Here is an 18,147-nt window from a genome sequence, read left to right as displayed (position 1 = left end):
AATATCACTGATGAATATGGATGCTAAGATTCTCAACAAGATCCTAGCAAACAGGATCCAACAGCACATTAAAAAGATTATCCACCATGACCAGGTGGGATTCATCCCTGGGCTACAAGGATGGTTCAACATTCGCAAATCAATCAATGTGATAGAACAAATCAATAAGAGAAGAGAGAAGAACCCCATGGTCCTCTCAATTGAGGCAGAAAAGCATTTGACAAAATCCAGTATCTGTTCCTGATTAAAACGCTTCAAAGTATAGGGATAGAGGGAACATTCCTGAACTTCATAAAATCTATCTATGAAAGACCCACAGCAAATATCATCCTCAATGGGAAAAAGCTTGCAGCCTTCCCACTGAGATCAGGAACACAACAAGGATGCCCACTCTCACCACTCTTCTTCAACATAGTATTAGAAGTCCTAGCAACAGCAATCAGACAACAAAGAGAAATAAAAGGTATCCAAATTGGCAATGAAGAAGTCAAACTCTCTCTCTTTGCAGATGACATGATTCTTTATATGGAAAACCCAAAAGACTCCACCTCCCAAACTACTAGAATTCATACAGCAATTCAGTAACGTGGCAGGATACAAAGTCAATGTGCAGAAATCAGTGGCTTTCTTATACACCAACAATGAAAATACAGAAAGGGAAATTAGAGAATCGATTCCATTTACTATAGCAACAAGAACCATCAGATACCTGGAAATAAACCTAACCAAAGATGTAAAGGATCTGTACTGGAGGAACTACAGAACACTCATGAAAGAAATTGAAAAAGACACAAAAAGATGGAAGACCATTCCATGCTCTTGGATCAAAAGAATAAACATTGTTAAAATGTCTATACTGCCTAGAGCAATCTATACTTTTAATGCCATTCCGATCAAAATTCCACCGGTATTTTTCAAAGAGCTGGAGCAAATAATCCTAAAATTTGTATGGAATCAGAAGAGACCCCGAATCGCTAAGGAAATGTTGAAAAACAAAAATAAAACTGGGGGCATCATGTTATCTGATTTATTTTTTAAAAAATAGTATATTCATTATCTATACACTTAATTATTTGATTCCTCAGCTTTCTCTCTCACACTAACTGGCAGGTGAGATTTTACTCTCTAAAATACACCATGGTTTGTTTTGTTGTCAAAAAATATTGAAGCACGTTTCTTCAAGACAGGCTATATAACACAAACCTAAAACTTGACCCAAAATGGGTTCATATCATCTTGTGTTACACCAGAAAAGCCCGGCTTATATCGCAAAAAAGACTCTGTTACAGTATCAGATGAGGGAATGAAAGCATCATTAAAGCAATTATGCAACTTAAAATATGCTATAAATTTGACAGCATTCAGAGACCACTATCAAATGCACAGTTACATGTGCATATCAAATGACTCTTAAGTAGATTTCAAGAGGTAATGCAAAGGATTGCTAGGTTAGTACCCTGTGCCCCATATCCCTCAAAGGGCTAACCACAAACTACTTGAAAGCTCTTTTATGCTGGGATGGAAGGCCAATGAATTGATTTTCTTATCAAGTTTCATACACACTTCCTACAAGAAATGTCTCAATAAATGGTAACAATAATAAATATTACATAAATATATAGTAATAATAAATATTACATAAACATATGTGCATATATGAAATATTAAGTATTAAGCAACAACTAAAAATAAGGGCTATGCAGAAATATGCAAAAAAAAAAAAAAAGCTCATAATATGACATTCAACAAAGCAGAACAGAAAGGGAAAGCTCAAGGAATTTTAGTGACTAGAAGTCCCCATGTCTTACTGTTGGGTAGCAAGGCCCTTCTGAGTGAGTGCCAGACCCCACTTTCTGATTCTTCTACGACTTTGACCACTCACTCTGCTTCAGCTACACTGGCTTCCCTGGTGTGTCTTGAAAATACCGTATCTAACAATTTTACCTGCCCTAACACTTTTGCTCTAGTGGGTCCTGCTCGCTACAACAGTCTTCCAGACCTCTGCATGGCTAACTCTCTTACCACATTTATAATTCTATGATATTGGTATTATTATCATCCTCACTATACCAATAATTTGACAAAAGTCAACTAGACCATAGCTTCATGTTGACAGGGGACCTAATTATCTTGCACTCTGCTGTACTCCTAGTGTCTCACTGAGTGCCAGGGTAAGTGCATCGTCTATAGACAGATATTTGTTGAATAAAATAAAGTTGTATTTTCTAATTTTTTATAATGAATACACATTTCTTATACAACAAAGTATGCATATTATGATCGCAACTATGTAAAAAATATATGTTATCAGGCAATATGCAAACTATGTCTTATTAAGGTGGTAGAATTAAAAGGGGTGTCAACTTCTTATACTTAAAAAAATATTATTATATATGCTTCAATTACTAAAAATAAATCTTCCCATTGTGTTTCCCTATAGAACATTCTTTCATTTGAAAGCTTTTAACTGAGAAAACAGGTTATACGTATGTAGGATTCATGACTAGAAAAGAAACATGGGTGTGTATATACTAAGTTGGTACACTGTTGAAAATAAATTGCATTTGTCATTTCATTGAAATTACCCTTGCTTTAATCTCCTTAATAATAAAAACATAATAGAATGAGAGAATAAATTAAATAGCAGGAAGGGAAGAAGTGATACTGCTCAAATCAAGAAAAATCAACTGCCAGTGAAAAAGACACCAAACTAAGAAATACAAGTAAATTCACAAATAACTTTAAGATCCAGAGAACATATTTAATGCATGTAGCATAAGGTATTTGATAATTCTTTGCTATATATAACTGTATTATAATATATAATACATTTTACCCATATTCATAATTTAAACAGTACTCAAGTATATTTCTTTGCAAAATACTCAAATATTTTCTTGTATTTTGATATTTTAGGCAGATAAACATAGACTGATGCAACTAAATCTACACTAGAATCCAACCTTGTTAAACAAAGAAAAAGAAAAGAAATACCCAACATCATGAATATTATTCATGGTTAAAAGAGAGAAAGTAATGTACATATGAAGTAAATGTACGTATCTTCGGATAGTAAGACTTTCCTTCCAGTTTTCAGCCTTCCAAATTTCTATTATTTTTATAATACAAATAAAAAGTGCCTTCAAAATGTGCTCAAATACATTGTTGCCATTCAAGTGTTAAATGGTAGCATATTACCTTAGACAGGCAGTTTTTAGACCGCAGAACAGAATGAACTAAATAATACAAATACAAACTTAAGTCCTCCTATTTAAACTAAGTCTGACAAGAAAAGGAAAGTACTCTTTGAAAAATAAAATAAGACTCAAGTTCTTACACAGCTAAACCCAGATAAGTGAGTAATAGCTTTTAACCACTGACAGGAAAAAGAAAAAGAAACCACAAAATAATTTTCTAAAATCAAAACTACTAAGTTATTATATGATATATACTCATGCCCAAAAGAGGTATTACCAGAAACCCTCAATCTAAAAAAAAAATATGCTCATGATATATACATTGAGATAAATCAATGTATAGATCTTAGTTTACACTCAAAGAAATGCATTTTAAAGTAAAATATACCTAGATCATAAAGAAATACATTTTAGCAGCTTTCAAAAAACAGTAAATACCTATGCAGCTAAAATCATTTCTCATATCTGAAAAGATGAATCTGGGGGAAGAGCACAAGCAGGACAAGAGAAAAACCACCACTCTATAAGAGCTTAACATGAAGTATCCAGTGGAGATGGAGTACCCTACTGCTCCTCAAACTACTGTGAGTAAGAACTGGTCTGCGATTTCCAATCCAGCAGAGAGAATGCAAGACTTTAACAAAATACTGTCAACAAATAGGCTATTAGACTGCAGGGCTCTCATACCTTCGGCAGGGTACCCTACATAAACAAATCAAATTCTAAAGCAGTCAGTGCACTTGAATCTAAGAAAACAAAATTCAAGAAAAACTAATCATCAATGCCAACCAGATTTCTTTGCATTATAGAACATGAACCTCAAGTAAATCTATCATAACAGCCAAATAACTATATTTCCCCCAACAAGGCAACCATTTGTGTTATAGCCAATTAAATAATTTCTTTGCTCTGCATCCCTATCTTTTCTATAGAAACCTCTGGCACTACCTGCAGAACACCCCTACCTATTTTCAGATTTGGTGCTATCCCTCTGGAATCACTGTTTGCTCAAATAAACTCTTCAGAATTTGTTTTACAATACCATTTAAAAAACACTAGAAATTAAATAAAACATAAAAGCCCAAATTTTTAAAATTATTATTGACCTTGATAAAATTAGTAATTTGACAACTACTACACAAGTTTTAAACACTGTTTCTGTACTGACTTGTGTTAGAGACCAGTAAGCACTTTGAGTACTCCTGGGCAAGAGCCTGGCCCACTGACACCTTCCTCCAGCCTCCTGCTCCAAAGCACTGAATGGACATTGGAGGAAGCCCCAAGGCTCAGCAAACCACTGCAAACACAATGCTTGAAACATGCCACCTCATGCATAGCTGGCCACCAAGACCCATTAATTGTGTGACATAAGCCATCTGCAAATCAATTCTTATTTTTTTTAAGATTTTGTTTACTTAGGGACACCTGGTAGCTCAGTGGGTTAAGCCTCTGCCTTCAGCTCAGGTCATGATCTCAGGGTCCTGGGATCGAGCCCCGCATCAGGTTGTCTGCTCAGCGGAGAGCCTGCCTCCTGTCCTCCCCTGCCCACCTCTCTGCCTACCTGTGATTTCTGTCAAATAAATATATAAAATCTTAAAAAAAAAAAAAAAGATTTGTTTATTTGACAGAGAGAGACACAAAGAGAGAAGGAACACAAGCAGGGGGAGTGGGAGAGGGAGAGGCAGGCTTCCTGCTGGGCAGGGAACCCAATGCAGACTTGATCCCAAGACCCTGAAATCATGATCTGAGCCAAAAGCAGATGCTCAACACACTGAGCCACCCAGGCACTCCTGCAAATCCATTCCATCAAGATTTCTCTTCCCACAACTTTTTCCTCTGAACTTTAAATAAATAAATAAATAAGCATGTGTAAATTATAAAAATGGTGAAATGAGTTTCTCATCTCAAATCTAGAAAAAACAGAACATAAAACAAATAGCTAGATAAGTATTTGCTGCATTTTAATCTATTATTCGTTTAACCCCTTCAATACAGTTCTTTGGTTAATATAAACCCAGTACCTAATGGGTTTATATTCCAGTACCTAATGGGTTTATATTAAAAATAGAAAAATATGGGTGCCTGGGTGGCTGAGTGGGTTAAGCCTCTGCCTTTGGCTTAGGTCATGATTTCATGGTCCTGGGATCGAGCCCCGCATTGGGCTCTCTGAACAGGAAGCCTGTGCTTCCTTCTCTCTCTCTCTGTGTGGCTCTTTGCCTAGTTGTGACCTGCCTGTCAGATAAATAAACTCTTTAAAAAAAAAAAAAAAGAAAGAAAAATATATTAAGCAAATAAATATACTTCAGTCAGAAATTATCAAAGATTCACCCATTTCTAATCTTCCAAAAGTTTTCCATCACTAAAAATGATACGGCTTTCTAGGAATCCACATTAGAAACTGCTTTATTTATTCAATTTGAACAAGAAAAGATAACCTTGGATTTGAGCATAATCTGAACAAGGTAAACACATGTGAATGAACTGAACATCTGCTGACTTTACTACTATTTCCCCATATGTGAATGTTATGGTGCCACAAAGTCATTTCAGCCAAGTAGGTCCACTATTTCATAAAATTATATTTCGTTTTCCTTTGGCTACAAGATTTCACCTCCGTCAGGAATATTCAGACAGATTTGTTTCTAATGAATAGACATTTGCATCTGTTAAATTTTTGTTTTCCTCATTGAGAAAAATCCTGGGTGTTTCAGTCAGTTAAGTCTCCAACTCCTGATTTCCACTCAGGTCATGATCTCAGGGTTGTGAGACCGAGCCCTGTGTTGGGCCCATGTGGGGCTCCATACTAAGCAAGGGAGTCTGCTTGAGATTCTCTTTCTCCCTCCCCCATCCCCAAACACACTCTCTCTCTCCCTCTCTAATAAATAGATAAGTCTTTAAAAAGAAAGAAAGAGGAGCACCTGGGTGGCTCAGTTAGTTAAGCATCTGTCTTTGGCTCAGTTCATGATCCCAGTGTCCTGGGATCAAGTCCTGAATCAGGCTCCTTGCTCAGGAGGGAGCCAGCATCTCCCTCTGCTTGACACTCACCCTGCTTGTGTGTGCACTCTCTCTCTCTCTGAAAAATAGATAAATAAAATCTTTAAAAAATAATAAAAAATTTAAAAAGAAAGAAAAATCCTATGAAACTTGATTTTAAGTCTACCCACTTTAAACAAGTAATCTTGGGTGTCTGTGTCTCAGTTTTCTAATTTTTCACTTTTTTGCTCTATAGCATATATTAGTAAGTTAAGATATAAAACCCCAAGATTATTTAACTAGGTAGTTATATCCCCAACTATAAGTGTAAAATCTTAGCATTTGCAAATGGCTAAAAATATTAATAAAATATGTCAGAGAAAATATTAATAAAATATGTCAGAGAAAATTTGACATTTGGGGGCAGGAAAAAAGCTTCTAGAAAACCTAATTACAGTGCAACGGTAGAATGTATCTTGTTACACCTAGAATCAGAAACATTTTTTTCTAATCTAAGTCCTACCTCCACCTAACTATGGAAGCCATGGACAAGTTACCTGACTTTTCTAGGCCTCAGTTTTTCAACCCTCATAAGGATGTTGTAAAAGAAAAATGAGAAAGTATATAAAATAAATTAAAAATGTGAAGTCATATGCTGAAGGTACCTAGTAAGAAGTAGAACTATGCTTTACACCCAGCTGTTAGGGATTCACCCACAAGCACCAAGTACCACAGACTGCTTACTACCACAATGAGCAATGACTTTCCAATTTTAGTTTCCACCTTCTGGAAGGCATACACATTTCATTTTAGAAGAGCTGTAGAAGGAAGGGAGAATAGGGAAGAGGAAAAGTTACAAGTGAAAAAGAATTAGTGAGGCAAAATGTTTGCTTATAAGTCACGGGGTTACTTAAGGTTCAAGAGCAATACCAACCAAAGCAAATGAAAATATTTATGTTCAACATCCCCATACATATCTGGGCTAAATTAGGAACCATCAATAGTAAGTTAAAAGAACTTACTACAGCAATATAAAAGCCAAAAAGAAAAAATAAAGCCACATACAGCAAAATATTACAAATATGCATGAAAAAAAAGGAGCCACATATACACCTGAGTGCTCCTCCCACCCCACCACAACCCTCCAACAAAACAGTAAGGTTGAAGAAGAAACAGGAATATGGCTTTGTCATATTCTCCCGTTAGATGGGGACACACTTGAACATCTCCTTCTAAGTAAGCATGGAATACAGGATTAGATCTGTCAGAATGATGAGACAGGGAAGAACAGACAAGGAAGCTTGAAAACATGAATAACAATGTAGAGTATATGCACATAACTGAGATGAGATGAGGTGAGTACTGGAAATTGTGCAATGTTAATGGAAATTTAGACATATAACTTTAAGAGATGTTATTAATAACAATTATACAACTGTCAAAAATACTCCTTAACCATTTCTATTATAAAATACAATATATCTGATACATAGTTATACATTCAGAACACAAAATCATTGACTGTCATTTCTTTGTTTATCTAAAAACTTTAAAACTTACTAGATTCCACTGTCATCTGAAGCAAACTATCAATGACGTTAGAAAGTAGTCCTTTGCTGGATATTCGTAGATGATTTAGTATTACTGGAACAGCTTGATATTCCAAAAACAAGACTTTTCCTTCATCTGTCTTCAAGTCCAAACAGAGAGAATCAAATGCCTGAGCCAGGTAGTCAGCTAAAAAACAGTATATAAAATCAACTGTCATTATTATTATCATTACTGTAGCTGGTAATCAAAAACAATAGAAAGAAAGAAAGAAAGAAAATACCATCACTTAAATTTAAAAGGGAAACAAAAATTAAATGACCAGAGATCACTGGCTAAATTTACAATCTGTTAGAACTCAAATGCTTGAGGGGTGCCTGGGTGGCTCAGTTGTTAAGCGTCTGCCTTTGGTTCAAGTCATGAAACCCCATGTGGGGTTCCCTGCTCAATGGGAAGCCTGCTTCTCTCTCTCCCACTCCCCCTGCTTGTGCTCCCTCTCAAATAAATAAATAAAATCTATAAATAAATAAATAGAATAAATAAAATCTAAAAAAAAAAAAGCACCCAAATGCTTGAAACAAGAAATTATACTATGATGGGGTATAAATTTCATTCATATTTTAACATCAAAATAACAATAAATTGTTTTTATTACAAGAAAACAGTTGATTTTAATAGTAAAGACCACAGTGATGCTTATTTTTTCATATTTGATAACCACCAGATGCTTTCAAAAGTGTTTTTACTTTTACCCAGCATTTGAGATATTTTTTTGTTGCTGCTCAGTGTTTACTTATTTCAAAATGTAACTTTACACGAACTTTTGAGGATTTCTGTCTCTTAATAAAGATCAAACAGCATTCAAAAACAACTCGAGAGGACTAGATGTGCTCTGGTGTGTTATTTATCTGCCATTAGCACAGCATGGTTTTGCCAAGGCCAATGTTATGATGGCACCCACTAGATCAGAATCCCTGAACTTTTTTGAGTTATTATTTTAGGTTCTTTTGGATAATACCCTGAAGTGGAATTGCTGGATCATCTAATAGTTTTATTTTTAAATTTTGTTGAACTTCATACTGTTTTCTATAGTGGTTCCATTTTCATTTCCATAGTTTACCTTATTAGCCAAGACATGGAAACATACATCTGTTAAGTATATATTGATGGACGAATGGATGAATAAAATGTGGTGTGTGTGTGTGTGTGTGTATTTTTTTTTTTAAAAGAAACCCTGGACCTTTCTTTCTTTTTTTGCCATATGGTAGTTCTATTTTTAATTTTTGGAGGAACCTCCATCCTGTTTTGCATAGTGGCTATACCAATTTACATTCCCACCAATAGTGCATGAAGACTCCCTTTTCTCCGCATCTTTGCCTGGAACTTTCGTAAAGACGTTCCACAGATGATTGGGAAACCTGTAGAGCCAGGACTGAGTAGCACCAATTTAACGACAATCAATGCAAACAAGATATTAAGATACTTATATCGTTATACTTCAATACACCAAACAACCCAAATCAGTACTCTTAAAACAATTTTACATTGTGCTTTTAATTGTACAAGAATATTCCAGTTTCCTAAACTCTTTCAATATACTATTGAAAGGAATTTAAAAAAAAAAAAAAAACTGTGCTGTTTAAACACTAGTGAGTTAATTTTTCTACTGATGATTTCTGGTTAAATAAGGCTCGAGGATACTTTAAAATACATTGAAAATATGACAGAACTACCCCCCATTAAAATTTACTATCTTCTGGCTGATGTGTTGCATTTCATCTTTGCTGTTTTAGTTTACATAAACTAAAGAAGTGATTTAAAAGCTTAATTACTAAGAATGAGAAGCTGGGGGTACTTGGGTGGCTCAGTGGGTTAAGCCTCTGCCTTCAGCTCAGGTAATGATCTCAGGGTCCTGGGATCCAGCCCCACATCAGGATCTCTGCTCAGCGGGAAGCCTGCTTCTCTGCCTACTTGTGATCTCTCTCTCTCTCTCTGCGTCAAATAAATAAATAAAATCTTAAAAAAAAAAAAAAAAGAATGAAAAGCTGAGGATAATCTGTGTATAATACCTAGGAGAGAACTGAAATACATAAATATATATTAAAATACATATGAAATAATTTTGAGAAATTAAAATCTGTACCTCAATCAGTTCTTTCTATTCCTTCCAATAAATCTATTTGAAATCTAAATCTATTCCTTCACTACTCTTACTTTTGGTAGAATTTAGTTCAAAGAACACTGCCATTATTGTATTTAATTTTGGTAATTAAATAAAACAAAACACTGCAAATAAATGTGTATTTAGGTTAAGCAAAGTTGCTAGATTCTGTTCAAGTATGTCTTATTTAGAAACCTATATTTATTTAGCAAACAGTAGAAGAGTATAGATGAACCCTGAACTCAAGTCTTCACAGAAACAAAAGTTTTTATCACAGTGCCACCTACTGTTTTTGGCACAGATTACTTCACTTCTCATTAATACTTCATCTGAGATTAAATAGGCTAAGTGGTACATGATACAGCAAATCTGTGAAATTAAAAAATTGTGCCTAATTAATTTGGGGGGATAGTATTTGGTGATTTTATTGTTATGTTGCCTTGCCTTTTAGGGAGAAGTAAAAAAATTCTATCATTATTTTAATTTCCCTAATAGTGAAGATTTTCTAAAATCAATAACAATTTAACTTCTAAAAGAGTATTTTAAGAAATTTCAGTTATCAATTATACCAAAACTGGTTGTTGGTTTAAGCAACAAGTGTTTGATGGTGTATTATGAAGCAATACAAATCTAATGCAGTCTAACAGACCTCAATTCCGATCTCAAGTAAAACCAACTCAGAAGTTAGATAATACTAAATAATAATGTTTATAATAATACTAGCAGGTAGCACTTACTATATGCTACACTCTTTGCTAAACCTTCACATTAATTCTCATTTAACCTTAAAAATTGGTTTTAACCTTAAAAATAAAATTAAAAATTGTGGTGAAACACAAAAAAGAAGGGACCTGCCCAATGTCACATGACTAGTGATGGGGATGAGACTCATCCTTAGTTATCTGACTGTAAACTGAAGTTCTTAATCATATATTGTTCCTGTTATCTGAGAATGGCAATAATCTCTACAATTCTTTAGGCCTGAAGTATAAATAAGTACATAATTTACAAAAACATGTATCTGCAATATATATCTGCATAAGTTGGGGGCCAAGAGTTGAGATGGGCAGGACACCAGAACTAGCTCTGATGCACACAACTAAAAAGGAGAGAGAGTACATTTAATTAGACAAGATATTTGTCCCTAAAACAATACTATCAGGTAAGATTCTTATCTTTCAGTTCTCATTTCTTTACATAAATCAAACTAGTATGTACATATTAGTACCTACTACATAGATCTACACATCTACATACTTAAAATTGTTGATGACATATAACATTCCACTGTCCTCATGCTGATACTGTTAAAGGGTTGGTTATTTAGGGTCAAGAAAAGATCTGAGTCCCTTACAAATGCTTGACCCTCAGTTTGCTCTTTTGTAAAAATGACAATACCATCTACCTTATAAGGTTACCGTGGGGAATAAATTTGAAAAAAACAAATCAATGATTAGAAAAATGCTAACAACACTGCAAGAACTTATTTCCTTCACTATTCCAATTGCCGCTCTGTCAATTATTTACCCTTTATCCCTTTATCATTATTAGACAGCACAATAAATCTTATTAAAGATTATGACACATTTTGGTGGCTCCCATAAGCAGAATACAGGTCAAAAATGGTAAGCTACAATACAATAAAAAATTGTACCTGTTTCAACTCTTAACTACAGAGAACAAAGTGATGGTTACCAGAGGGGAGGTGGCTGGGGATAGAGTAAAATAAGTGATGGGGATTAAGGAGGGCACTTGTTGTGATGCGGACTGGGTGATGTATGGAAGTGCTGAATCACTCTATTATACATCTGAAAGTAATATAACACTGTATGTTAACTAACAGAATTAAAGTTAAAGCTTAAAATAACCCACATTTCTCAAGACAGTTTTGGTAAATTTGGTAAATATATTAATCTTATAAGTGAACTATTATAATTTGAAATACTGCATATTGAAACATTATAATTTGAAAATATATACATTTTATCAATAAAGACTTTTAATGTTATATTCAGTCATTTATTTTTGTGAGTATAATGAAAAAAAATTGTATCTTACAGTTAAATTTTACTTCAGAGAATCAGTGTAGCACAGTGACTAAGTGCAGACTTAACCTCTCCATGCCTCAATTTCCTCATTTATAAAATTAAGATGTCAATATTACTGACATCTCATAACCTTGCTATGATTAAATGAGTTAGTACACATAAAGTGCTTAACCCATAACATAGGAAGTGCTATGTAAGTGTTTATTACTATTTCTTTCTTTATCTCAGGAGTACATGTGCTAAGGAAGTCACAAAATAAGGTCAGGACGGTGGGATCTAGAAATGGATAGAGGTGAGCTGAACCAGACTCTATCAAATACTGGTTGTGTGGCCTTGACATAAATATCTAACCTCTATAAACTAATAACCACTAATATGGGAATAATAATATTCAGAAGACAATCTATAAAGGGCTTAGCATTATAGTGTCAAATTCACACCAAATATTATCTTTTTGAACAACATATTTACACTATCTATTCAAAGGAAACCAAGTATTATCTTATATATATATTTGGGTTATTAAGTATTTAATATTATGTATATTACCAAACACATTTAACTATTCTCTCTTTACTTTTTATACTAAATTTAATCAATCTTATAATGGATGACTTTCTTTTATAAATAGGAAGTATCTTGTTACCGGAGTTAAGTCTATTACTCTGATTTAAGATTTTTGTGTAAATTTTTAGTTCTCCCAAATTTGCTGCAGCACATAAGACAGTGTATCTTTTATTTTTCTCTATACTTATAATCATTTTTCCTAACTGTAGTTAATAGATGTCTTTTTCCTTTTCTGGTTCTTTTACTTGGCTTACTTTGCTCTACCCCAAGATTATATAAACTGAGATCCACAAGCTGCCTTTCAAACTACTGAACCTCTAGAGCACCTTACAGTGAAGGCAGAAATCACAAGGTCCGGAAGGAATCAGTTCATCAGCTCTAGAACTGAATACCAATGTGAATTTCACCTTTCAGTCACTCACCTTTTCTAACATTAATCTTCTCTCCCTGAAAGTGTTCCTCAGGGTAATATGAACCTTCATAAGGTATTACAATGGCGCTCCATAAACCGTAAGATAGCATTTCCCAAATTGTTCCCCTCAGAAAATTAGTGCTAAAAAGATCTGGAAGTTTAAGTTTGGGAAATGTTGCATATAGTGTATTCTAATTCTATAGTTTCATAAAGCCCACTAGTAATGCAATTAAAGTATGGCGCTATTAAACTTTAGTTATTCCCAAATTTCTCAAACATTTTTAACTAAAGACCACAACAGTGAACTGAATGAAAACTAATCACAGATGTGTTAGTCATAAATGGAAAACCAGAGATTGTTTTATAACTTTAGAGAACCATATTACTGTTTTATGTGCTTTGTTAACCAAAATTAGGAGAGAATCATGGGTGGTAATTTTTATATAACTTAAGACAATATGTAGCTTATTTTAAAGACATTTTAGTTTTGTTTTTTTTTAAATAAATTATTTATTCTCAGAAAAACAGTATTCATTTTTTTCACCACACCCAGTGCTCCATGCAATCCATGCCCTCCATAATACCCACTATCCGGTACCCCAACCTCCCACCCCCCCACCACTTCAAACCCCTCAGATTGTTTTTTGGAGTCCGTAGCCTCTCATGGTTCACCTCTGCATTGTTTAGATTTTTAAGAACATACCTGACTTATTTTCAGTGAATCATACTCATTCTGCCTGCTTGGTAATGATTTAACTAATTTTTAAATTTTGACTCCAGCTCTCAAAGTTTGTCTGAGGCCAAATTAGACCTAACAGAGTCTTTTCTTTTCTAAGACTTATTTATTTACTTATTTTTAGAGAGAGAGAGTGAGAAAGCAGGGCGAGGGGTAGAGAGGGAGAATCTCAGACTACCCGCTGAGACCTGACACCTGACAGGGCGCCATCCCATGATCCTGAGATTATGACCTGAGCCAAAACCAGGAGTCAGACACTCAACCAAATGAACCACCCAGGGACCCCTAAACCTAAGAGATTCTTTTCAATCCAATTTATATACAAATACCTCTGGAATCCCCTATAAGGTTTTTAAAAATAGTTTTAAGGTATATTTCTAAATGAATTCTGAGTAGTTTCTCATTTATTTCTTTTAAAAACTTCTAAAACCATTTTACAATGAGAAAAAACACCCAAACAAATAATTTTTCAAACTACAGGAAGAGTATCAATTGTGTGGTCATGTATTTAGATGAAAAATAATAAACTTACAGGTTTTTTAGAGTTTCTTAAATTAATGGGGAATTTAGTCTAATTTTTCTTTTTTTAAAAGATTTTTATTTATTTATTTGACAGAAAGAGATAACAAGTAGGCAGAGAGAGAGGAGGAAGCAGGGTCCCCACCAAGCAGAGAGCCCAATGCGGAGCTCGATCCCAGCACCCTGGGATCCTGACCTGAGCCGAAGGCAGAAGCTTTAACCCACTGAGCTACCCAGTCTAATTTTTCAACTTCCATTTTACATACAAAAGTTATGACTATATTCAAAAATATACACACTTCTCAGAAGTTATTTACTTCAGAAGTTATTTGCTTTGAAATTGGACAAACTTCAGAACAAAAATCAAACAAGATGGTTATGAAGTGACTAAGATAGGCAAGAGATAACATAATGTGAATTCTGGTTAGAAATTTTATTACCAATTATCACCGAAAGCTTAAAAAATTCACTACATATTTTCAGTATAAAATGAACTGCAAACACACTATCAACTGAAAACAGTTAAGCTGAAGAAAAACATGGTAAGATGAGGCACCTAGGTGGCTCAGTCAGTTAAGCACCCAACTCTTGATTTCAGCTCAGGTCATGATCTCTGGGTGGTGAGATGGAGCCCTGCTCAGGCCCCAATCTCAGCAGGTAGTCTTCCTCTACCCGCCTCCCCAGCCTGCGCACGTGCGCTCTCCCTCAAATAAAATAATCTTTAGAAAAAAAATGTTATGATATAATTTGTATGTTTTTAAACGAAGATAAATCAAAAGTAATGCTGCGCTTTGAGAAGTTGATTAACACCATTTGAGGAGCAGCTGTGATCCCACCACATGTTTTCCTGTTGAATAACTCACTGGTCTTCTTGCATGCCATGCTCTTCCACAATTCCAAACATTAGTTCATACTGTTTCCTCAGGAATGACTTTATTTTCTGCCTATGAAATCCTACACATTCCTGACAGTCCAGCTCAAATGCTAACTCTTTAATACTAAATCCTCTCCTGATCCCCTAAATCATACCATCAGAACTAATTTAGCACCTCTTTTTTTTTTTTTTAATTTCTTTATTTGACAGAGAGAGAGCACAAGTAGGCAGAGTGGCAGGCAGAGGGAGAGAGAGAAGTAGGCTCTCCACTGAGCAGGGAGCCTGACACGGGTCTCGATTCCAGGACCCTGGCATCATGACCTGAGTTGAAGGCAGACACTTAACTAAGCCACTCAGGTGCCCCTTATTATCTCTCTAACCAAAAACACATTATTTAAACTTCTGTGTGGATAATTATACGATGAAGCAGAAAGAAATATTTACAATCTACTTACCCACCAGACTCTAAGGACTTTGAAAGCAGGTACTATCTTATAATTCTTTCCACTCTCTTAAAAAAGTGACTTGCAGGGGTACGTGGGTGGCTCAGTGGGTTAAGCCTCTGCCTTCGGCTCAGGTCATGATCTCACGGTCCTGGGATTGAGCCCCACATCGGGCTCTCTGCTCAGCAGGGAGCCTGCTTCCTCCCTCTCTCTGCCTGCTTCTCTGCCTACTTGTGATCTCTGTCAAGTAAATAAATTAAAATCTTAAAAAAAAAAAAAAGACTTGCATAAGGAAGGAACCAAATTCACTAATTCAATATGCATATATAAAGTGCAAACTGTCATTTCTAAACCTACTATTCCTATTGCCCTATTTTGGTGTTTTAAAATTACCCATTATTATTATTATATATCATGATTGTTTTATTTTAACTTTAAAATTTTATTTTTTTAAAAACTAAAATATAGTTGACATGTTATGTTCCAATAGTTTTAGGTGTACAAAATAGTTATTTGACATTTAAATACACTACAAAATGCTTGACAATACATTTAGATACCATCTAATACATTTTGATACATAGTTACTACAATATTACAGACTATACTTCCTATGCTATACTTTACATCTGACTTCATTCATTCATTCATTCATTCATTCAAGTAGGCTTCATATCCAGGCCTAGTGTGTGTTTTGACTCATAACCCTCAGATCAAGAGTCTGATACTTAACTGAGTGACCCAGGTGTCCTAGATGTCATTGCTTTTTTTTTTTAATGGCTGAGTGATATTCCTTCCTTCCTTCGTGTGTGTGTGTGTGTGTGTGTGTGTGTGTGTGTGTGCATCACATCCTCCTTATCTATTCACATAACAATGGACACTTCATTCCTTATCTTGGTTATTGTAAATAATGCTACAGTGAGTAAACAACAGGGGTGCATATACATTTTCAAACTACTATTGTTTTTTCAGGTAAATATCTAGTAGTGGAATTTTTTGTTTTTTTGATAACCTGATATGAGGTATTATCTCACTGTGGTTTTGATTTGCATTTCCCTGATGATTAGTTATGTTGACCACCTATATGTCTTCTTCGGAGAAATGTCTGTTCATATTCTCTGCCCACTTTCTAATCCGATTTTCTTTTTGGTGTTGAGTTGTATTAAGTCCTATACATATTTTGGAAATTAATCCCATATCAGATATATCATTTGCAGATATCTTCTCCAATTCTGAATGTTGTCTTTTCATTCTGTGGATGTTTTCCTTCACCATGCAAAGGCATTTCAGTTTGATGTAGTCTCAATTGTTCATTTTTGCTTTTGCTGCCCTAGCCTGAGGAGGCAGACGCCAAAACATTTTGCTCACACCAATGTCCAGGAGTTTTTTCTTTCTTTTAGTTTTATGCTTTCTTTTAGTTTTATGACTTCAGGTCTTACATTTAGGTCTTTAATACATTCTAAATTTATTTTTTTATATGGTATAGTAAAGTGATTCAGTTTTCCCAGTACCATTCATTGAAGAGACTCTTTTCCACCATTGTATATTCTTGCCTCCTTTGTCACAGATTAAGTAAAGGTGGGTTTATTTCTGGGATCGGTATTCTATTCTGTTGATCTGTGTGTCAATTTTTGTGCCAATACCACTCCGTTTTGATAACAAACTTGTGGTCGAGTTTGCAATCTTTTCAGAGTACAGGTCTTTCACTTTAACTTTATTCCTAGTTATTTCATTGTTTTTGGTGCAATTACAAATGGGACTGTTTTCTTAACTTTACCTTCCGCTGACTCTAAATGGTGTTTTTGACCTCTGACTAGTTCATTTTTATCTCTGTTAAGAGTCTCAATGATGTCCTCCCCTCTTACATCTTTTTGTTTGTTTTTACCTCCACTCTCTTCTCAAGTTCAGTGAGTATCTTTATGAACATTACTTTAAATACTCTGTCAGGCATATTACTTATTTCCATTTCACTTGGCTTAGTCCTCTTCTTTCATTTGAGATATATTCTCTGTCTGTGCATTTTGTCTGACTCTCTGCATCTATTTCTTTGTGTTAGGACAGTCAGCTACTTCTCTTGCTCTTAATGATAATGGCCTTATACAGAAGAGGTCCTACAATGCCCTGCAGGGCCATGTCCCCTGCTCCCCAGGGCCTGGCACTAGGGCGGGTCTTCGATGTGTACTGCCATGTGCTCTGTTGTTGTTAACCTCTTCTCTGCTCCCAATTCAGTCCAGTTGTCTGCAAAGGTTCTCTGTCAATTGTGGCTAGTGTTTGGTCCCAGCAGGGGTGGGGAGTGTTTTAACAAGGTATGCAGGGGTCTGCCCAAGAAATGAGACTTGCCCCTGCCACCACTGGAACTGAGGTCCTGCAAATGTGCAGGTTGGGAGATGTGTTGGCAGGGTTTGCCCTAGTCTTTTGAGGAAAGGGCATGCAATGTCAGAACTAAGGCAAGTGTGACTGGGAATGGTAGATCTGCCAAAACATAGGGTGTGGGGCTTCACTGTAAGCAAGTTGAGTAATGAGTATCGGTGCTATGTTGGCCATTGTTTATGCAGGAGAGGGAAATAAATGGTGCCTGCCAGCTCCTTTGCTCCTAGAAAGCTCTCCCCCTGATCCCTGTCTCTCCAAGCCATACTCTAAGATGAGCAAATCACTCTCCCTCCCATCTA

The 18,147-nt window shown here is 35.2% G+C and overlaps 1 protein-coding gene across 21 annotated transcripts in view; it reads right to left on the bottom strand.

Moving 5' to 3' along the window:
- CCDC138 (coiled-coil domain containing 138) overlaps positions 1-18,147 on the bottom strand; it is a 136,194-nt gene that overhangs the window by 35,532 nt on the left and 82,515 nt on the right. For 16 of the 21 annotated variants that reach the window (XR_014315214.1, XM_082744241.1, XM_082744234.1 and 13 more), the window contains one exon: positions 7,731-7,907. Coding sequence is in view for 15 of the 21 variants with exons in the window: in XM_082744241.1 (XP_082600367.1) it covers positions 7,731-7,907 (177 nt within the window). In the remaining 6 variants the exon portion in view is untranslated. Of the gene's footprint in view, positions 1-6,115; positions 6,271-6,835; positions 6,989-7,730; positions 7,908-18,147 lie in introns of all 21 variants that reach the window. The other 5 variants (XR_014315210.1, XR_014315213.1, XR_014315211.1 and 2 more) reach the window with 3 other exon arrangements.

Source organism: Mustela nivalis, assembly GCF_964662115.1.
Source record: "Mustela nivalis genome assembly, chromosome: 8".
Lineage (NCBI taxonomy): Eukaryota > Metazoa > Chordata > Mammalia > Carnivora > Mustelidae > Mustela > Mustela nivalis.
This window is presented reverse-complemented; position numbering and strand designations above follow the sequence as displayed.